Genomic DNA, 23,085 nt, shown 5'->3' with positions numbered 1-23,085 from the left:
CATAGGTTCTGTGAGTACCTGCCTCGTGGATACGCACTTACATACTCATCCCCATTCTTCTAGGCCTTCCATGTATTAACCTAGCTTCAGATTCATCACAGGAAGTGACATACCTGAACTCTGAGATGTGCTTTAGTATTAAGCTCCTTGCATTTTACTGAGTCTTAGAAACAAAAAAAAGAAACACATTTAGAGCAGGTTTGAATTTGATGAAGAACTCACTGAAGGCATCGTCCTTTAGAAATATAGTTATTTCACAATTCAATCCCAGAAAGAAGCTTTCTTCTTTTTAAAAAACTCATTATGCTTCCTTCTCTTCTGACAAGAGTAATGTAACTTGGTTTGTCTTCCTCCTGCCTTGATTCTAGGAAACTCACAGCTGAATATAATGATCAATTAAGTTAACAGACCTACTCCTTGTTTTTTTTCTTATTTTCCTATAGCCTTATCAGACATACTCCTCTTTGGACACTCTATCAAGTTCTTTAAGCAGCCAGCAGGAATACACGTGACAAATAACTAGGCATAGAGCTTGAGAACCCTTAGCATCTGGAAGTAAGTCGGTGATTGGTCTCCCTTTTTGTTCAACTGACTAGTATTTCTATTTGGTGTTTGCTCCTAAGAAAGATTGTGACATTTTCTTTCTTTTTTTTAAGAAAAAAATACAAACTATGTCTTTAACTGAGATTAAATATAACCTGTTTTACTTTACTATAAAGTCAGCATTTTCAACCTTTACGTTAAAAGCAACGTGAAGTCCCCTAGGTTTGCGGTGTGGATAGTAGGGCTGGTTGGTGGCCTTGGGATCTGGGGCTTGGGCCACACTGTATGATCTGGAGAGGACTCTGGGCTCCAAAAAGGGTATTCAGAAGAGGAGGAGACTCCATGTTGGCTCTGTGCCTCCCACGTTTCATTTCACCCGGCTAACACGCTGAGGGTGCACTCTGGGTCCAGCCCTGTGCTCAGCTGAGCTACCTGCAGGGAGGAGGGCCTGGCCTCGGCACCTGCAGGCAGGGCGCTCGCGTCTAGGCAAGGGTCTGGGGGAGGCAAGGCGCAAACACCGAAAACAAGGGAACGGAATCAGCATGAAAACTGGGAGTCAAACCCAAAAAGAGGACTCCCTTGGGGAAGGCGGCAGTGGAGTTTTCCCTGCCATACCTCCCATGACAGGTGGAAAGAACGACAGGCGGAAAGAATGAGAGGCGGCGGGTAGGCTGCATATGTCCACTCACCAAGGTCGTTGTTGTTCATCATCGCGTTGGACGCCCGCAGCCGGGGCCCCTGCTGAGTGAAGTGGTAGCCGAATTTGAGAAGTGTTGCATTTTTTTCCAACATGCTCACGATCTCCATTTCCACTTTGTTGCCCAAGGGCTGGCTCTTTGATCAAGAAAAGAACACAGTCACCTCTCACTCATTTGTGCAGGACCTAAAATAAACCTTCTCTACCTGCAGAAACCCTGAGTGGTGGGCGGGGATTTTAATACCTCCCTGTCCCCGCCCACTCCAAGAACGGCGTGGTGGGGCGGGGGGGCGGGCAATGGAAGTTTGGAGAAGTTGAAAGGTCACACAGCCATATTAAAAAGTAAATATAATCTTAAAGAGGTTTGAAAAGACAGGAGCTAGCCAGGAGCGAATGAGCTGAGATTCAAACCCAGGGCTGCTGGACACCAAGAACAGATCTTTCTACTGCTTCACTGCAGCCTTCCTAGAATATTTCAGCAGGATGGACCTTCACATCATCTAGTCTCAGGGAGATTTAAAAATCCTACGGCCCAGGCTATCCCCCATACTAATTAAATCAGAATCACTTGCTGCGATGATACTCAGGTGTCTGTGGTTTTTAAAACTCCCCAGGTGATTTCAATACACAGCCAGGTTTGCTAGCCAATCCTTTAGCAATTTACAAATAAAGAAACAGGCCCAGAGAGGGAAGAGGATTTGCCTAAGGTCACAGAGTAAGTTGGGACTGCCAGAGTTAGCCTCCTAAAGCCTCACTCTGATCATGCTGGTTCCCTATCCCCAAATCTATAGTGATCATCTGACAAAGATGAAAAGGAAAGGAAAGGAAAACACGATAATACACAGTGTTGGGAAGGATATGATGAGGATATTCATCAGTCTCATTTATACAAGTGGGGATACAAGGGAAACAAACATTCATCAAGAGGGAGTTACTCAAATAAATTATGGTTCAGCTTTAGAGTAGAACATGGGCAACTGTACAATGATGGTGCGAACTGTCAGTTCCAGGCTGGAAAATATGCCATGACACAATATTGAGCAGACAAAGCTTAGTGACAAAACGGGTCATATTTATGTAAAGTTACCTCTATTTCCCATATACATACATATATGCACTGAAAGGCCTGGGAGCATATTGGTGGTGGTGGAATTTGGGGGAGTTTTTGTTTTCTTCTTTGCATCTTCCTGTTTTGTGTTCTGTTGTATCTTACTGTATTGTTTGAGTTTTATGTACAATAAGATATTAAAAAGTAAATATAATCTTAAAGAGGTTTGAAAAGACAGAGAAGGCAAGCTAACATCATATTTAATGATTAAAGACATTCCCCCTCAGAGCAGGAACGAGACAAGGAAATCATCTTGGATGTCAATTATGTAAGAAAAAGAAAGAAAAGTCACCATATTGGAAAGGAAGAAGCAAAACTATTCCTATTTGCAGATAACACAATACGGTATCTAGAAAATCCTAAGGAATCCACAAAAAACTATTAGCGCTAATAAACGAGTTCAGCAAGCTTGCAGGGTGTAAGATCGATATACAAAACCCAGCTGTGTTTCTATACACTAGCCATGAACCATCCAAAAATAAACTTGACAATAATTCCATTTACAATCACATAAAAATATTTAGGAATAAATTTAATAAAAGAAGTAAAGACTTGCACGCTGAAAACTATACCACAGCATTGTACATTAAGGAAGACCTGAATAAACATAAAAACATCCCATATTCACGGATCAGAAGACTTAATATTGCTAAGATGGCAAGACTGCCAAATTGATCTAAAGAAGCAGCAAACAGAAACACATAACCACCTCCAATCACTTCCCACTGCCAATAACTGCTGCCATTTATTGAGAGCTTACTATGTTCCCAGTGCCTTGTGCGCAACTTGCAGGGTCTCAATTCATTCAATAACCCAACAGGATAGGCCCCGCCTCCTCTTCAGCCTGGCACTCCAAGTGCTGCAGTTGAGTCCTTGTCTTTATTTCCTCTCTCAGTCTTTACTCAGCCTGGTTACCCCAGGGATGGGGAGTCTGGTACCTGGTACCTCGTGCAGGCAGAGGTCTATTTCTAAATGTTCATGTGCCCTCCTGCCTCCATGTGGAATGCCCCTACCCTCCCGTACCCACCTGTTGGTGTATCCTTAGTGCTTTAATACCCATCACAAATGCCCCCTTCCCCACGAGACCTTTCCTGATCCTCACCCCTGGAAACCATCCTTCCCCACTGGACACTCAAGTGGCCCACTGTTTGTCCCTCTCTACTCCCGGCCCAGTCTATCTGCATTACTGGGTCACCTGCCTCCACAACTGTCTCTCCAACTAGACCTGTGTTGTTCAGTACAGCAGCCACCAGCTGCATGTGGCTCTTTAACTTTGAATCTTCTTTAACTGACATAACATTATATTAGTTTCAGGTATACAATATAATGATTCAATATTTGTATACATTGTGAAATGATCACCACAGTAAGTCTAGTTAACATCCATCCCCATACATAGTTATCAATACAAAAAAAGTGTTTTTTTTCTTACAATGAGGACTTCTAAGATTTACTGTCTTGGCAGCTTTCAAATATGCAATACAGCATTATTAACTATAGTCAGTATGCTGTACATTATACCCCCATGCCTTATGTATTACTGGAAGTTTGTACCTTTTGACCTCCCTCACCCATTTCACCCACACCTTACCCCCCACCTCTGGCAACCACCAATCTGTTCTCTGTATCTATGAGCTTGGTTGGTTTTGCATTTTGTTTTTTCTTAGATTCCACATATAACTGAGATCATATGGTATCTGTTTTTCTCTGTCTGACTTATTTTACATCACATAATACCCTCTAGGTCCATCCATGTTGTCACAAATGGCAAGACTTCATTCTTTTTTATGGCTAAATAATATTCCATTGTATATACCACATTTGCTTTATCCATTCATCCATCAATGGACACTTAGGTTGTTTCTATGTCTTGGCTATTATAAATAATGCTGCAATGAAATGGGGATACATATATCTTTTTGAATTAGTGTTTTCATTTCCTTCCGATAAATACCCAGAAATGAAATTGCTGGATCATATGGTAGTTCTATTTTTAATTTTTTCAGGAATAGCCATACTGTTTTCCATAGTGACTGCACCAATTTACATTCCCACCAATGGTGCACAAGGTTCCCTTTTCTCCACATCCTTGCCAACACTTGTTAATTCTTACCTTTTGATAATAGCCATTCTAACTGTGTGAGGTGGTAGCTCATTGTGGTTTGATTTGCATTTACCTGATGATTAGTGATGTTGAGCAACTTTGTATGTACCTGTTGGTCATCTGTATGTCTTCTTATTCAGATCCTCTGCCCATTTTTTAGTCAGATTGTTTGGGTTTTTTTAAACCTTAAATTTAAGTAATTAAAATTAAATAAAATTTATGTGGAATCTAAAAAATAATACAAATGAGTATATATAGCAAAACAGAAACAGACTCACAGATATAGAAAACAAACTAGTGGTTATCAGAGGGGAGAGGGAAGTGGGGGGGGCAAGATAGGAATAGGCGATGAAGAGGTAAAAACTACTATGTATAAAACAGATAAGCAACAAGGATATATTGTATAGCACAGGGAATTATAGCCATTATCTTGTAATAACTTATAATGGAGAATAATCTATAAAAATACTGAATCATATTGTACTGGAGTGTAGTTGATTAAAAATGTTGTGTTGGTTTCAGGCGTGCATCCAAGTGGTTCACTTATACATGTGCGTGTATCTATTCTTTTTCAAATTCTTTTCCCATTTAGGTTATTACAGAGTGTTGAGTGGAGTTCCCTGTGCTATATAGTAGGTCCTTGTTGCTTATCTATTTTAAATATAGCAGTGTACAGGCAGTGTACTTTAAGGCACCACACCGTAGGATGTTTGCAAGAAACAAAAACGGAGTTTGCCCTTGGGTTACTCTTTCAAGGCAAACAGGGAATAATAGGTTATACATATTTATCTTTGTTATAAACACACACACACGTGCACGCACACATGCACACACACACACAAACCCATCTGTTTGGATATACAGATGTTCTCCTAGGCCAAAATTTTAAGAAGAACTGATTGTTAAAGTTATTGAGTGTGAAAGTGGGCAAGATTTTCAACTGTATTATTATAGAATATATAGAAATAAAATCCAATCTAGAAAAAAAATACTGAATCACTATGTTGTACACCTGAAACTAATACAATGTTGCAAAGCAACTATACTTCATTTAAAAATTAAATAAAATTTAAAATTCAGTTCCTCAGTTGCATTAGGCACATTTCAAGTGTGCAAGAGCCACTGGCTAGTGGCTACCATATTGTCAGTGCAGATACAGAACATTTCTATCAACACAGAAAGTTCTGTTGGATGATGCTACCCTAGACTGTGAGCCCTTGGAGAGCACACAGTACCCTGTATCTCTAGGGCAAGGGCAAGGAATTGAATTGATTGGAAAAAATAGGAACAGGATCAATGCACAGCAACCCGGGAAGGTTGAGAAGACACATCAGCCCAACACCCAAATGGACAAGCATGGAACCGCAGCTGAGACTCCTGACAGAGAACTACTCCCAGGTATTATGAGTTCACTGGAGCTTGTATGGGTTCAGATGGGGCTTGGACTGCTGAGTAGGGCAGGCAGAGGGAGGATGGTAAGATTCCACCAGCCCATCCGGCAAGGCTCCTGAAAGGGCTGGGAAGAGCTCAGGCCTGTCCTTGAAGGAGTCAGCACAGCCCTGGGCTCTGGCCGGCTTGGCCTGGTAGATGATATAGAGACTGTCTGAGACCCCAATCCACTTCCTTTAGCGCCTTTTCAAAATATGAAGCACATTCTCACTGTCAAATATTGGAATGAAAAGTTGAGAAATCCGGCGAACTGCCCCCACACGTTGCCCGTGTCTTCATTGGGGCAGGGGTCCTGTTTCCAGACCTCATCTGTGCTAAGGGGCAGGGAGAGTGCCCCACGCCCTGTGGGTCCTGGGAAGGGCCTGCTGGAGGGAGCTGGGGGGTGCGGGGGAGGAGGGTGAATCAAGACGGGCGGAGAGCCGCCCCACTGTTGGCATAGGGCCGGCCAGGGATGTATGGGGCCTGCAGGCACCCCATGTGTGCTGCCTGCTTCCTGGGCGCTGGGAGGGCCTCTCCCGTCCATCCATACATGCAGCCTGTCTGGAAGCTGGGCTCCTCAGTTCCAGCCCAGCTCTGACACTAACTTGATCCATGACCTTGGCCCAGCCTGTCCCTTCTCTGACCCTCGGTTTCCCCACCGAGGGATAAAAGGAGGGCGGGACTAGGTGTGTCTCAGCGCGCTGGGCTGTGGTCAGCCACCACCTCCCACCCCAGCCTCACTGCTGTCCCAGGGCAACTCCAGGCGGCAAGAGAACATGGCCTGGAGATAAAGAGAGCCTGGCTGAGTAAATAAACTGCCCCAGAGTCCTATTCCTGAATTTGTGTCCCGAGCCAGCCTGCGAGGCTCCGTGTCACCCCAGGCAGAATGCCCCAAATCCCTTTTTTTGGCCGTATAAGGAGAAAGGAGGACACAGACGCTGACACAGGCTGCAGGTGCAGGGGCTGCGGAGAAAGCTGCGGCCTCCGGAGGCCCTGGTGACTAACCAAGAACGAGGAATAAACCCAGCGCCACTCACCACCTCCTCTTTGCCACGCCGCCCAGAGCCCAGGCCTCCCGGCACACTGCGAGAGGTACAGGTGGCGCCCCCTAGCCCGGGCCAGCAGAGCCTCGCCCCCAGACTTCCTTCAGCCCACCCCCCCCCACCAGGCCCCAGTCCAGTCTCTAGACTCCAGGCTCCCAGGAGCACCTCCCCACAGGCCCCCTGCATCTGGGCAGTCAGAGCCCCCTCTGGTCTCCTGGGCCCGGATGGCCTCGCCCCGCCCCCAATCCTCTCCTATCCAGCCGGGAACCATCTTCGCAGAGCATGACTCTGACTGGTGCTGATAACAGCCCACAGACCACTTCCCCTCAAACCACCCATTCAGAGCCCTTTGGGCTCCTAACTCCTTTTTTCGCTTTCCTCTGGCGGTCCCATTAATCTAGTTTAGTTTGGATGGGCTCCACGGCTTCCCCCTCTCCTTCTCTTTGTTTGTGTGGTTCCCTGCACCTGAGGCCGTGGCCACCCTCTGAGATACTGTCCACCCTATGGGTTTATCTCAAATTCCACCTCTTCCAAGAAGCCCTCCCTGATGCCTGCTCCTGACTGAGATTTCTTCCCCCAGTGGCCCACTGTCTGTGGCTTGCTGGGGCACCTGGTTGGATGGTCAGCTGAACACTTGTCCGTCTTCTTATCCAGTGTGGAATCCCTAGAGGGCAGAGCCTGAACCTCATTCACACACAGAGCCCAGCATAGCCCTGGGGTACAGCAAGTACTTATCAAACACTGAGATGAACTGAAAAAAGATGCTCCTGGGATGGGGTGGGGGCAGGTGGTGACCAGTGCTCTGGCCTGGCACCAAGGGAAAGGGACAGCTGAGAAAATCCAAGACCCACACACAACTACAGTAGGATTCAAGAGCCCAGACAGGCACAGTTCATGGACTTTAGAGTCACAAAGACGTGGGTTCGAATCTTGCCTCTGTTACTTCCTTACTGTGTGACCTCGGGCAGGGTACAGAGCCTGCCTGGGCCTCAGTTTCCTCATCTACAATACTGGGGTGGGTTGTGACAGCTACTCACAGAGTCTTTGCAAGCATTACATAAGATAATGGATATAGGGTACCTGCTCAGTACATTAACTCTTAGAATAACGTGTAAACTCCCTAAGTCACCTTCCGAGTAATTATAAAAGTGAACAACTTCATAGTTTGCATCTCTTATCTCCTTAGAAGTAGAGATTCTTACTATCCCCATTTTATAAACGAGGAAACAGGCTCAGGGAAGTGAACGTCCTTGCACAGGATGTTTAGCCAGGGTGAGGGTGATGGTCAGCACTGGCTCTGGGGAGACAGCGCTGAGAGGAGTAGTGGGCAGCTCACTCCCTGTAAGCTGCCGCTGCAATGACCTGAGGCCAGTGCACTGGGTCACCTTTGGCCAACGTTCTGCCCCAGGGCTCAGGTTTCAGCTGACACTGGGTAGATCCTGACTCCCTGCCTGGGTAGGCCCGGAGTCACATGAGTGGCCAATCCCAGGGCCTGGCCCAGGGCTGCTGCCAAGCCTGCTACATGCCTTTGTTCCATCTGATCTGCCTGCGATAAAGCAGGGTCAGCAATGGAAGAAAGGGTGGAAGTGATGGGGGCTGGGAATGGGTGATGCAACCACAGGCCAGTGGCGTATGAGAAATGGAAGGTGTTGGATGCAGCAAACTCTCATGACAGGGCTGCTGCAGGCTGATGTGGCCTCTTTATATGAATTAGAGAAAAGTGCCTTCTCTGGGAATAAAACCCCATACCAAGTTTTGGAGAGTAGAGTATGGGTTGGATTTTGTCCCCTGCATCCTCCCTGGGCAGTGAACAACATATACAAATATCCAGGGCAGCCCCGCTTATAAAGTGCCACTGCAGGGCCAAGTTCTGAGCCGGGTAATAGGATATGGACATGACTCAGACACTGCACTATCTTCTGAGAACCTCACAGGGAAGCTGAGGTGCTAGGAGAACACAGGGAAGGAGCACCGAACTCTCTTGGGGGGAGGCTTAGAGGCCCTGTGGCAGGCTGAAGGGAGAAGGCGGTGATATGCTGGCTCTTGGGAAAAAACAGACAGACAGACAAACAAACAAAAAGGTTGGACTTGTAGTGTTTGCCAATTTCCATAGTGTAAATACTCTCACTAGGAGTGACTTCAAGGTACCAGCGTGCCATCACTCAAGTGGAATTGAGAAGGGATGTGTACAGTCAGCTCGAGCATGCTGGTTCAAGCTGGCTCTAGAACCACTAGGAGAAAGAGAGGCTTCAACTGAATCCAGAAGGAAGAGGAGGATTTCTCTAGGCAGAGAAGGGGTGGGGGTAGGCGATGACATTCCAGGGGGAGAGAAAAGCAAGAGCTAAGACATGGAGGCGTGAAAGTAAGTAGGGAGCAAACTGTGAAGAGTTTTGAAGGTTTATGATTGGGAGGGGACCATCAAAGTCTTCTGGAGGCTGGTGATACTTTAGTTCTTGGCCGAGGTTACCTGCCTATTATGACTCATTAAGCTGTGCATTTAACTTCTATGCACTTTTCTATCTGTTTGTAGTATTTTTCAACAAGGATAAAAAAGTAGAGATAATCTCATTCAGGGACAACCAGTGTTTACAATTTTGTTATACTTCCACCCAATCTTTTTCCTATATACATATGTATATGACCGTTCAGCAAACGTTTTCACGTAGGGGAAAAACGCCCAAGTTCCCTATCCATAAACCGTAAAGAAGAAAGCATTTTAGCACTGGAAGCAACACGGTGTACTGGAGGGAGTGTGGGCTTTAAAGTCAGAGACCTGCATTCAAATCCTGCTTCCGAAAGTGCTCACTTGGCGGCTTGCCAAAGCTGCTTGCCTTCAGCTTCTCTGAGCTGTTTTCTCTTCTGCAAACTGAGACTGATAACACCCATATCCTGCAGAGTTGTTGGGAAGATCAGAGATGATGTGTCTAAGGTGCACAGGACAGAGCCTGCCCCCCAGGACACCCTCAATACATGCAACATACAAGATACTCTTATTAGCATTGTCTTAGAAAGTTGGAACTGAGAGAGTCGCCCTGAAAATAAATGACGGAACCACAGAAGGTATAGAGGAATGATAACCCTGTAAGGATAAAGGCAAACTAGAATTCGCCCAGTGAATAACCTTCATGGTAAGGAGACCCAAAAGTCCATTGAGTGTGTGTGTGTGTTGTGGGGGGGGTGACTCATGAAAATGGGGACGTTTAACCTAGTGAGGAAGACTCCAAAGGTTTATAAAACCTGTGCACCAGATGTGTCCTGTGTGCAGCAGAGAACAGAGTTAAACTCAACAAACAGCACTTATAGGAGCTGATTTCTATTGGATATAAGGAAGGATATGGTCACTAAGAATGAAAGGGGTGATCTCGGTAAGGAGTGAGCTCCCCATCGCTAGGGGTATCCAAGCAGAAGGTGGAGGAGCACTTGGTGGGAATGATGAAGAAGGAAGGTGACCATGGTGGAGGGTGTGGACTGGACAACCCTGGAGGTCCCTTAAAGCTGGGCTCTGGTGCTTTTATAAGCAGCAGCATCTGCTCTGTCCAGCAGCATCTAGTCCCTACGGCAGCAAGCGGGAAAGTACAGATTGGCGAGCATCAAGTGAAGGACACAAGGAGACCTCTGCCCATCTTACCTGGTTATCGATCTTCAGTTCCACCAGAGAAGTGTTGTATGGAAGAGCTTCCACCAGGCGCAGGATCCCGGCTCCGGAAATGAAGTTGGACTCCACGTTCAGTGTCTTCAACACCTTGTTCACCTTGAGCATCTCAGCAAGGGCCTTGAACCAAAGGAGAAAACGCAGGGTACCCATGAGTTAGCCTGATCAAGGCTGAAGCCCCTGTGGGTAGAACCTAAAATACTGAGGGAGCCTTGCTGGGAGTGAGAGTCCCTTGCACACCGTCAGGGGCCAGGCAAGACGATCTCCACAACTTCCTTCACCAAGCACTACTCTGTCTCTCCTCCCCTCCAACTTGCCATGGCCCCGAACCCTTAGCTGGAGATTTACAGCTCCATAGCCTGCATCCAAAGCCTCTATTACCTGGTTCCCCCACTCTGATCAGCCTCAACTCTGGCTGCCAGTCTTGGTGGGGCTACTCTCAGTTCCCCGGGCACACAGTGCTTTCCCTCTGCTCTGCCTGTGCTCATTCTGTCCCTGGCACCTGGAATGCTCTTTCCTTTCTGCTTCACTCGTTCAAACCCTGTCCCTCCTTTAAGGCCATTCTCAATGCCCCTTTCTCCAAGAGCCTTTGCTGATGCCCCCCAGCTAGCTGTGCCTGCCCTCTTGAACCTCACAGACTTAATCCATAACCTCCCTCAAGGAACTTGTATTCCTGCGTTTAGAGTTGTTTTTATTCTGGCGTTGGCTCCGCCATTAGCCTATGTACTCTCGGTGGGCTGATGGTCATCTTATTCATCCCATGGTGCCCTCCAACCCACACAGTGCCCAGCACATAGTAGGTCCTCGGTCACTGTTCACTGAGTGACTAGTGGAGTCCCAACCTCCCTATATGCTCTCCACTTGTCTCTTCTATGTCCCTGTTGTAATTCCATGGAGTCGTCATTCTCTTTGAGCAGCAGAGAGGGGAGCCTGGGAAGCCATCCCGCTGGGCAAGTGACCAAACTGGAGGAGAGGAGCTCGGGTGGCCCCAGCACGTTTTGGAGGACTTCAGCCAGGGGTGCAGATGATAATCAGAGCCTCTAAAGGAAATGAGGTAATTAGCAGGTGGTAGAAACGACGTGTCACGGAGGAAAGGAGACACCAGCAGCTGATGGGCCAGGATGTATGATCAGTGGGCCCTGGTTGTCAGAAATGATGATCTGATCCAGGAATGCCCTTCCCACTGGCCCTGCTTGCTGAAACCTTTGCGAGGCTCAGCTCCCAGGATGCCTTCTGAGCCAAAATCCTCAGCTCCCCCTGCTTCCATGTACCCCAGGATGACATGTCAGCTTCCTCTGTGACCCTGAGTAGGTTGGACCCTCCTGAGGGGAGGGACTGAGTCTGTGCCCGCTCTACAGCATCCTTCTTACTCCCCAGGAAAGGCCTGGCCTGATAATCAAAAAATTTAACAACCAGTATGTCAGTGCACCAGGCCAATCCAAGTAGACATACTAGTGGCTGAGCTGGTCCTGGAGGCACTGTCATGCCGGGTGTCAACTCTTTGTTTGCTGGATCAGAGTGGAGGAACGGACAGGAGAAGAGCTGGGGCAGGCAGTGGGGACACTAGCAGAGCTCTGGAAGCCTATTTACCAATTGTTCCGGAAGTATTTTCATCTTCAAAATGGGTATCCTGGTGTGAAGGGGCTGACATCAGCTGTTGGCCTGGCACAGGGTCAATCCCCCACAAACATTCGTGGAGCTGAGCTGAGTGCCAGCATGCATGGGTGTAGTTTCTGATCCATGACATAGCAGTGGACAGGGCATATGGCTTTGCCAGCTGTTTCTCTGTGGGCAAACTCAGGATCTACCAAGATGTCCTGAGGCCAGAGGACATCTATCTAGAGGTTCTCTACTGGCAGCAGTGAGAGACTAGGAGCCATTTCCATCACTTCAAAGACATCAAAGGAAATGCCTTATGTATTTTAAAAATCAGAAAATAACTGATGGCTATGAATGGACTTCAAAGCAAGGAAAGTTATTAGGGATAAAGAAGGGTAGTATATAGTGATAAAGGGGTCAATTATCCAAGAAGACATAACAATCCTTAATGAGTACGTGCCTTACGACAGAGCATCAAACTATATGAGGCAAAAACTAATAGAATTGCAAAGAGAGATAGATGAATCCACTATCATAGTTGGAGACTTCAATACCCCTCTATGGATTTGGACAGATCCAGCAGGCCAAAGATCAGGAAAGACATAACGGAACTCAACGACACTGTCTATCGACTAGATATAATTGATATCTATAGACTACCATCCAACAGTAGCAGAATACACATTCTTCTTGTGTGCACATGGAACATTCACCAAGACAGACCACATTCTGGGCCGTAAAACACATCCTCACAAATTTAAAAGAATAGAAATCATACAATGTCTGCTCTCAGACCACAATGGAATCAAACTAGGAGTGAATAACAGAAAGATAACTAGAAAATTCCCAAATACATGGAGATTAAACAACACACTTCTAAATAACACATGGATCATAGAAGAAATCTCAAGATAAATTAAGAAGTATTTTGAACTATGACCAAGTGGGATTTATCCCAGGTATACAAGGCTGGTTCAACACTGGAAAATCAATTAATATAATTCATCACACCAACAAGCTAAAAAAGTAAAATAGTCATTTCGATAGATGAAAAAAAAGCAGTTGACAACATCCATGCATGATAAAAACTTTCAGTAAACTAGGACTAGAGGGCAATTTCCGTAAATTGATAAAGAATATCTACAAAAAAATCTACAGTTAGGGACTTCCCTGGTGGCACCGTGGTTAAGAATCCACCTGCCACTGCAGGGAACACGGGTTCGAGCCCTGGTCTGGGAAGATCCCACATGCCATGGAGCAACTTAACCCATGTGCCACAACTACCTAGCCTGCGCTCTAGAGCCTGCGAGCCACAACTACTGAGCCCATGTGCCACAACTACTGAAGCCCATGCGCCTAGATCCCGTGCTCGGCAACAAGAGAAGCCACCACAATGAGAAGCCCATGCACCATAATGAAGAGTAGCCCCGCTCACTGCAACTAGAGAAAGCCCTCATGCAGCAACGAAGACCCAATGCAGCCAAACATAAATAATAATAAAAAAAACAAAACATAATACCATTTCTATTAGCACCCCAAACAATGAAATACTTAGGTATAAAGCTAACAAAATATGTACAAGATCTATATGAGCACACTACAAAACTCTGATGTATGAAATAAAAAAAGAACTAAGTAAATGGAGGTATATTCCATGTCCATGTACAAGAAAACTCAGTATTGTCAAGATATCAGTTCTTCCCATTTTGATACAGATTCAATGCAATCTCAGTCGAAGTCCCAGCAAGTTATTCCGTGGATATCAACAAACTGATTGCTACTCAGTGGTTAATTACCATGCCTGGTAAGCTAATTCCTGTACCTTTTTACTTGCTATTAGTATGGTAGTAGTCACACTGTACTGTTACCCTTTAGCTGTCTGCATGGCTGGATGGACCATTATGTTCATGAAAGTGGGAGCTATGACTGTCTTGGTCACAGTTGTATTCTCAGAGCCTAATTCACTCCTGGGCACAGAGAGACTCCATAAATATGTGTTGAATGTTTTTTTTTTCTAAAAACGAATTGATGGCTACTTTATAATAAGTACAATTTAATCTAATCAGCAATATCTTTAAGACATAAGTAAAAAACAAATAAAATTGGTCGTTGGGAACCACTGATGAAGATAATAATTTTTAGATATGGAGAAACTGAGGACCAGGGAGGGGCGGGCCCTTGTCTACTCATGACATGCTGAGTGGTGACAGAGCCGGCTTTAGGGTACATTTGACTTGGTTTTTTGGGTTTTTTTTGCGGTACGTGGGCCTCTCACTGTTGTCGCCTCTCCCGTTGCGGAGCACAGGCTCCAGACGCGCAGGCTCAGCAGCCATGGCTCACGGGCCCAGCCGCTCCACGGCATGTGGGATCCTCCCGGACCAGGGCACGAACCCACGTCCCCTGCATCGGCAGGTGGACTCTCAACCACTGCGCCACCAGGGAAGCCCCATTTGACTTGCTTCTAAATCTCAGCTCCACCTCTCACTTGCTGTGCAACTTTGGACAAAGCAAGTTGCCTGAGCTCCCTTTACCTCAGGTTCTTCATGTGTAAAGTGGGGAGCCCTGCACCTCTGGGATCAGGGGTGGTTATGGAGATTAACCAGGATAATGTACAGATGGTGCCTGGGTAAGGGCTGTTCTGTCCATGTCCTCTCCTGGCTCCTAGCCCAGGGCCTTTCACCACATCACACCACACCACACCACACAGGGTTCTTCATCAGTGGCACATGGCCAGTCCTGAGGCTACAAACATCAACCTTCCTGTTTCTATGCCTCCCACTCTCAATGCAGATCAGAAAGGTACATACGAATGCCACGGGGTCATTGCTCCGTGTCCCCACGATGCTGAACTTCTTCACATATGAGTTCTCTTTCAGGGCTTCTGCGTACGCCTTGAGAGTGGGTATGGGGATATTCTGCAGAGAGAAAGGCAAGCAGTGACCAGCAGCCCCTGTCAGGGGCGGGTAGGGCAGAGAGATGGGGCAGCAGCTCTCTCACACGTGCAACCTGATTCCCTGCAAGTCTCTGACCAAAAAGCTGAATGGGCAAAGGGTTCCTGCTTTGCCCCAAATGGCTGAGATTGGAGGAGAACTTTCGGGTAAACAGATTGAGAAAATCCTCCCTGAAAATTTCAGATAGGACCTGTAATTTTCTCTTTGTACGTGCGGAGACCAGAGGAGGAGGAATACATCAAGGCAAAGGATGCAGAAGAGTGTTGTGGTGAGAGCTCAGGTCTGGGGGTGTGGGAGAGGGCAGGGGCTTGGCCTCCGCCCCAGCACTGGCAATGTTTCTGACTCACTGTGTGACGCTGGGGAAGTCTCTGCTCCTCTCTGGGTTTGTTTCTGGAAAACTAAGGTGTGGCTTGGCCCTAGATGATCTTTAAGAGACATCTGCCCCAGGGGATCTCAGCCCTGCCACACATCAGAGGTGCCTGGGGAACTTTCACAAAGTGCTGATGCTCAGGCCTGCCCCGGACCAATAAGATCAGACTCTCTGCCGGGAGAGGGACCGGGCATTGGCATTTATTTACTTTTTAATCTCCTCAAGTGAAAACCACCGAACTAGTCCAACTGCTTCACGTGCATAGGGGAAACTGAGGTCTGGAGAGGGCCGAGCCCTTGCCTGAGGCCTCACGGTGGAGACACAGGGCCGTGGCCAGGTTCCACACCCCCATGCCTCCTGGTACGCGCTGCCAGGGTGCACGGCTCTGAATTGTGCCAGCGTCTCCCACTGTGCACACGGCAGACAGTGGAGGCGCCCGAGAGAGAGAGCCTGGCTGTGTTTGAACGGATCTCTCATTTCAGAGCGTCACTTTAGCCCCCGTGGGAGCACAGCATGGAAGGCCAGGTGCAGGAGAACACTGCGGGCGCAGGTTTCCAATCTGATTGTGCCATGGGGCTGGCAGCCACTTAAAAGAAAGTGGAGAAGAAAGGAAAGGGGAGCCGGGGAGTGAGGGGCCCACTTCTTATCTTACATCCACACCCCCCGAGAACTAATCCCTCTGGCCCCTGGGCTGAGCAGGTGGGCAGGCAGCTGGGCCTGCTTCTGAATTCCTCCTGCAGCCTGTCCAGGGTAGGACTGCCTGTCCATCCGTCCCCGCTCTGCCCTTAGTGGTCACACGGGAAAGGTCCGGAGAGATGTGGGCCGACGGCTTGGAACATGTCTTTGGACATTTGGGCTGACAGTTCCCTTCTAAGGTTGCAGAATGAGGCTGAATATGTGCACGCCACACTGGTTCAGGGCTAGGTCCCTCCCCAGGCTTGGGTTACCCCATGAACCTGGTGGGCCTTGGGCTTTTCCAGCCTCGGGATCCCGTGCGGCCATATGTGTCTGACTCGCAATTTTATCTCAGAGAGCTCTCAGTGTTTTGAAAAAGGTGGCGGGTTTCCAGAGCCGAAGCTGGGTTGGCCTGTGGTGAACATCTGGGTCTGATGTCAGTCCCCAAAAGAAACCAGGACCGTGGGCCGTGCTGGTTTACACTGTCCTCCCTCCGGAAGCTTCTGTCTCTATCCCCTACCCAGAAGCACCCAGAGTCCAAGCAGAACCCTGCTGTCTCCGCACAGCCAGGCCCGGGTCGTCTGGGTCTAGGTGGCACTAGACATGGCTTCCCCACCTCCCCCCAGCAGGGCAAGTGGAGTGAAAGGGGTTAACCTCACCCGGATGTTGTTGAGGTTGACCTCTTCAAGTTTTGGGTCGTTGCTCTTTATCCGCTCCAGCGTTTCCTCCAAGTCTGTTGCATTTGGTTCTTCATCAGGCACAGGCTTGTATTGTGTAGGTTTGATCACACCTAGAGTGACCGACAACAGGCAGGTGGCTCACAGAGACAGGGCGTCACTCTCCCTCGACAGAAGGACACCGGAAGGAAGCGGCAGCAGAGCTCAGGGACACGGAAGGCTGGGCATCTCAGGGGCTATGGGGGATGGGGGCGGGCAATGGCCGGGGCCAGGAGTCTGGGCCCTACTTGGACTCTGCCTCTGCCGTCCTGCAACAACTGGGTGAATTCGCTAAACTGTCTGAACCTCGGTGTCCTCATCTGTAGAATGTGAACGAGTCGTTCTACCCAGTGGGCTCTTGTGAGGGTAAAATGAAGCCTGGATGGGAAAGAAATGTGTAGGCCTTCCAGAGGGAGGGATAATTGCACGTTGGGGGCCCTTGTTTCTCTTTGGGGCCAAAATGCCAGCTTGGAACAATGCAGCGGAGCAATTCAGACAATGCAATGTTGGCACAGGAAAGGACAAAGAGACTCGTGGAGCAGGAGAGGCATCCGGAGGCAGACCCACGTGGACACACGGACATTTATGATCAAGGTGGAGTCCCAAACCAGAGGTGAAAGGATGAACTTTACAAAGAGTGGTGTTGGGACAACAGGATATTGATTTAAAAAAATGAAAGTTCAATCTCATCTCACACCACACACAAACATGAACTCTAGGAGGATTAAGAAGTTGAATGTTAAGAAGGAAACCTCTAAGACTTACAGAAGAAAATACAGGAGGATGTTTTGTTAATACTGGGATGGGGAGGGTCTTCGTAAATAAGTCTCAAAATCCCAGGAGAGTAAAAGGAAAAAGTGGATAGATTTGGCTTTATAGAATTCGAATGCAGTGAGTCAGAGACCGGGCAGAGGCAGCAAGACGTGGGAGGACCCCTCACTTCCAAGGTGCCCTCGCTGGGGGCAGGGAGGGGCGCCCGTACTCACTGTTGAGTCCCTCCTTGTTCACGATGGAGCTGCTGCCCAAGGCCTGGTAGTACTGCTGGTTGCTCATGAGCGTGTGCATGCCCAGGATAGCTGCGGGGACACGAAGGGCCCATGACGCGCCTCTCAGACAGAGAGTCTTCTGGGCACGGACATTCCATGCCCCAGGAAGTTTTGCTCACAGAAAGGGCAAGAAACACTTGCATGTAAACTTTTAAATTTTATTTGGTTTTTACTCTTGCCTCTATTGACGTGACTCTCGAATCTCCATCCCCAGCCTAGGTTTCTCTGTCCCTGGCCTCAGATTCCTAGATGTCCCTCTGATGTCCCACTGGCACATCCAACCCAACTTGGCCAAAACGGAACTCCTCTTTCCCGACAACAGCCTCTTCCTTTGGCTCACGTTCCATCTGGTCATCCTGCCTGTCCCTCGGGGTAGACCCTGAGGCACATGGCACCCCTTCCCCTAAATCCTCACCCTCCTATACAGAGCCTCTCATCTGTCCCACCTCCCACTCCATCACCTCTGTCCTGGTTAAGGCCCTATCAGTTCTCGCCTGTATTATCACAGCTGTGGAATCACTGGTACTCTGGCCTCAGTCTCTTCCTATCTTCCCCCACCAGCATTCAGCACAGAGCAGCCAGAAAGCTCTCTCTGGAAAGGCAAACCTAACCACATCCCCCCGTGATCAGTCATTCTTTCATCCGTTCATTTGTTCAACATTTACCGAGTGCCAGCATCATGTGTCCAGCTCCAGGGGGGTGGGGACAGTGAGGAACAAGAAAGACAGGGGCTCTGCCATGTAGGTTACAGTGTGCTGGGAATGAGAAACTAAGCAGGTACCCACACAATTAAAAACGTAAGTGCAGAGTATGCTAAGTGTTGTAAAGAAAAAGTTCAATGTGCTCTGGGAGAAGAGAACAGAGAGACTTGGGATGAGAGAGATGAATATAGATGTTGGCCAAGTTAAGAGAAAGGAGGTAGAACATTCTGGGCAGAGGGATGGCGGGTGGGAAGCCCTAGGCTTGGGGAGTGGAAGGCCAGGGAGGGAGGGGGAAGCTGAAGATGGATAGAGATGAAGTTGGACATGTGGCAGAGGGCAACAGGTCCTCACCAAATGCTTATGTCGGGCTAGAGAGTACACTGTACATCAGTGACACTCAGTCTGGTTGTGCATCAGAATCACTGGGACTCTTGAAACTCCTGATGCCCAGGACTCCCCCAGACCAATTAAACCACAATCCCTGGGCTGGGGCCAGGCATCTGCCTTTTTTAAAGCTCCCCAGGTGGTTTCACCAGGCAGCCGAGGTTGAGAACACCGCCTAATGTCATTCCCCTTAATCTTAACAACAACCCTTTGGAGTAGATTTTATTCAAATAGGCAAGGTCACATCCTACAGGGTCTTCTAGGTCTGGGTAAGGAGCTCAGATGTCTTTTTCTAGGTGTGGCCTGAGCAGGGAGTGAGATGGTCTGACTCAAGTTCTGTGACTGTTACTCAGGCTGAATGTGGAGCACTGACTAGAGGGGAGGGATGGGCGTGCAGGACCATGAGGCTGGTGCAGCATCCGCCTGGGAGGACGGTGCCTTGTGACTCCAGAGTCTGGCTTCGCTGGCCCTCCCCGGGGCTGGCCCTGCTTCAACAGCCTTGTCCCTTGCCCATGCCCTTTCTGCTCCAGCGACACAAATGGTCACTGCTCAGCAGATGCTCCTGCTTCTGCCAGTGCTGCCTGTCTGCTGGCAATCCTCTCTCCATCTGCACTGCCCACTGCTGAAATGCCCCCCGGGAGAGTTTTGAGATTTAGCAAATAAAAATACAGGATACCCAGTTAAACTGTAATTTCAGATAAACAATGAAAAATGTTCTAGTATAAGTACATCCCGTTCAGTATTTGAGACCTTCTTATATTAGAAACTTATTCATCATTTATCTGAAATTCAGATCCAACTGAGCATACTATATTCGATCTAACAACTCTACCTCCCCATCCTTTAAGTTTGGAATAATGCTTCCTCCCCCAGGGAGTCCTCCTGGATTCCACCTTCTCTCTCTGTAGCTCTCTCACAGCACCTGGTGTCCTTATCACAGTACATAGTCAACACAGTGTTAGAGCTTTCTGGGTACATGCATGCTTCCTCTACTGGACTGTGGGCTTCCAGAGGTCAGGGAAGAATATTATCTCTCTTCTACCTCTTCCAGAAGATGGTATCTGGTAAACATTTGCTCATTTAAAAAAACTCCCCTGGCCATTTCATTAGACACGATTTCTAGTTAGACAGACAACAGTGAGCCTTTAGTGAAGACTCAAGAGAACCAAGTTCCAGCCCTGACTCTGCCCCTGATGCTGTGTGACCTTGGGTAAGTCCCCTCCCCTCTCTGGGCTTCAGCTTCCTCTGTACAATGAAGGGTGAGACCAGACCATTGGTTCTCAATCATGGCTGCATATACAAATTACCCGCGAGCTTTACGACAATATCAGTGCTCCTCCTGAACAAACTGATTCGAATCTCTGGAGATGTATTTTTAATCTCCTTGGATGATTTTTGATGCTTAGTGGGAGCTACAAACCACAAGACAAGATGATCTCAAAGTACCTTCTGTTTCTCACATTCTAAGAGTCTTCTCTGCTAAAATTAGACTTGCCTGCTCATCGCTAAGGAGAGCTGGTAAGGAGAGAGGCATCTGCACTGTTTTGAGCTCTCTGGGCTTTAATTTAGGCTGCGTTTCTGTGGGTGGAGGGAGCTGAAGCCTGCGTCAGCAGCAGGTGAATCAGATCACCTGGAGTCACCTTCTCTTCCAGCTCCCATACAGAGAGTGGCTTTTGTGGTGGTTCTGGGCTGCTGCTGGGATTCTAGGTTTGGAAAAACAGTTTGGAGAGGTTGCTGGAATCATAGGAAAGATGTAACCTCATATGGCTGGCTGGTCTTGCTTAGAGTGTATAGAGAGGTGGAAAATGGAAAATGCATTTTGTGCTTGGACAATAGCTTCTTGTAATGGTCCAGAAAGAGAGGGCAGAGGCAGGAAGGTTACAAGGACGTGCTAGGGGACAGAGGAAGGAGACCTGGGCTCCAGTCTGGGCCTTGGTACTAATTTGCTGGGTAACCCTGTCCAGGTCACTTCTACTTTTGGGTCCTCAGTGTTCTCACCTGTAAAATGGACTATGTTTGAAGGATGATCTCTTACCTTCACATGGGACTTAATAGCCACATGGCAATTTCTCATCTTCTTATGCTGTTTGATTTTTACAGCAAGCATCCAGGGCAGTTACTGTCGGTCCCCACTTTTCCAGCAGGCTCAAGAGGGAAATGGTTGGTCAAAGACCGTTCAGTGAGGACCCTCCTGGCCTCTAAGTTAGTGTCCCCATCCACACCTCTACACACTAGGTCACCAACAGGTCTAAAGTTCTAAAACTTGTCCTCAACTTCAGAATTCTAAGGACAGATAACAATATATTCTAGGAGGTAATGTATATCAATAGCAGCCCAAAGAAGAAATAAAACGACTTTGCAGTTCAGAGGAGATTAGAGTTCTAAGAAGCAAGGAGGGAAGGAGGGAGGGAAAAAGGGAGGGAAGGAGGAAGGGGAGAGGCCAAGCTAAATCTACACTGCTGAGCAGAATGCTTGGTGGCTCTGAAGCCAGTATTTCCTCTCCCGCCCTAAGCACCAAATCGTGACTTTATCCTTGCTTGGTTTTGCACACTCCATGTCACCAGGAGTGAGTGATAGAGGAAAAGAGCACATCAACATTGCTTGCTGCTTCATTCTTTTTTTTCCAAATAAATTTATTTATTTTTATTTATTTATTTTTGGCTGCATTGGGTCTTCGTTGCTGTGTGCGGGCTTTCTCTAGTTGTGGCGAGCGGGGGCTACTCTTCGTTGTGGTGCATGGGTTTCTCATCGCAGTGGCTTCTCTTGTGGAGCACGGGCTCTAGGCACGCGGGCTTCAGGTGTTGTGGCACATGGGCTCAGTAGTTGTGGCGCACGGGCTTAGTTGCTCCGCGGCACGTGGGATCTTCCCGGACCAGGGCTCAAAGCCTCTTCCACTGGGATGCGTCTCCCTGCCTAGTTCACCTCTACTCTTCCTCCTTTCGGCTCAGCTTCAGTCCCCGCTCTCATCTTGCAGCCCCACCACCTCACTCGGCCCTTTCTCCCTCCGACACTCACTCCCACTTGTCCTTCCACGTTGGCCTCAGTGTTTGTTTAACCTCAGCTGCTCGAGGGCAGAAACCAGGCCGCTTTCTTACGATTGGTCCAGGGCAATCGGAGGCTTAGTTAATGGAAATGCTCTGCCTGGGAGTTGAGTTGTGGGGAGCAGAGATGACCTGAAGACCCTGTGCCCAGCGCATCCTCCTCTTCTTTCCCTAATGAGTCATCCACCTGGGGCTCCAGCTACTCCCCTCAACACACCCAGCACTCTGACAAGATGTCCTGCCTCCAGCGCCTCCATCTCTTAAACTCACTGACTCCTTGCATCCCTGCAGGCACCCAGCTCTGTTTTCTGATGCTTCAGGCCAGAAAGCCTGGCGTCATCTCGTCATCTCAGCCTCTTGGCCTCTGACCCAGCTCTAGGAACAGCTGATCTCTTGGAGCCACGTTCCAGACGCAGTCCACCTCAGCCCTTGGCCTTACCTGGGGCCTGCCTCCTACATCCCCTCGTCCTCCGAACACCACCGCCTCTCTGCCCAAGCCCCTGCTTTCATCCGGCCTCTTCCAACACTCCCCCCGGCCCGCGTGCCAATGCTTTTGCACGACATCCGGAGCCTTTCCTAATTTGGCCCCATGCTCCCCAGGCCGACTCTGTGAGACTCTGCCATGCACCCCCTCTCACCACTCTGTTTCCATTCCCCTACCCTGGAGGGCTTTATCCAGGCTGTACTGGGTGGTGACGCTGTGAGTGGGACCAAGCGGCCTGGGTTCAAACCCCGTGGGCAAGGATAACGTCACCGTGCCGACCTCCCCTCTCTGAAAAATGGGGACATCAATAAAACTCACTTCATAGGATTGCTGTGGTTAACAAACGCAGCAAGGTATGGAAAGCAACTCCCACAGCAGCTGGGACATAGGTGGTCAACAAACATTCCACGCCTCCTTCCACTGCCACCTTGCAGACGGCTGACATACAGCGACATATGTCCAAGGTTAGCCAGTGAACACTGGTGTCGCCTCGCAGCAACCCCCTCTCCTTTCCGGACAGCGGAAGCGTATGGTATCATGAAC

The 23,085-nt window shown here is 48.4% G+C and overlaps 1 protein-coding gene across 1 annotated transcript in view; it reads right to left on the bottom strand.

Moving 5' to 3' along the window:
• The window catches only part of TMOD1 (tropomodulin 1), an 81,448-nt gene that overhangs the window by 6,137 nt on the left and 52,226 nt on the right, over positions 1 to 23,085 (bottom strand). Inside the window, exons 5-9 of the mRNA XM_082610919.1 lie at positions 17,873 to 17,962; positions 16,830 to 16,960; positions 14,982 to 15,089; positions 10,552 to 10,695; positions 1,233 to 1,377 (exon numbers count right to left, since the gene is read on the bottom strand). Coding sequence (XP_082467045.1) covers positions 1,233 to 1,377; positions 10,552 to 10,695; positions 14,982 to 15,089; positions 16,830 to 16,960; positions 17,873 to 17,962 — 618 coding nt within the window. The remainder of the gene's footprint in view (positions 1 to 1,232; positions 1,378 to 10,551; positions 10,696 to 14,981; positions 15,090 to 16,829; positions 16,961 to 17,872; positions 17,963 to 23,085) is intronic.

The sequence above is a fragment of the Mesoplodon mirus genome (genome assembly GCF_964341445.2).
Source record: "Mesoplodon mirus genome assembly, chromosome: 1".
NCBI lineage: Eukaryota > Metazoa > Chordata > Mammalia > Artiodactyla > Ziphiidae > Mesoplodon > Mesoplodon mirus.
Note: the sequence above shows the minus strand (reverse complement) of the source record. Positions and strands in the feature narration are given on the sequence as shown.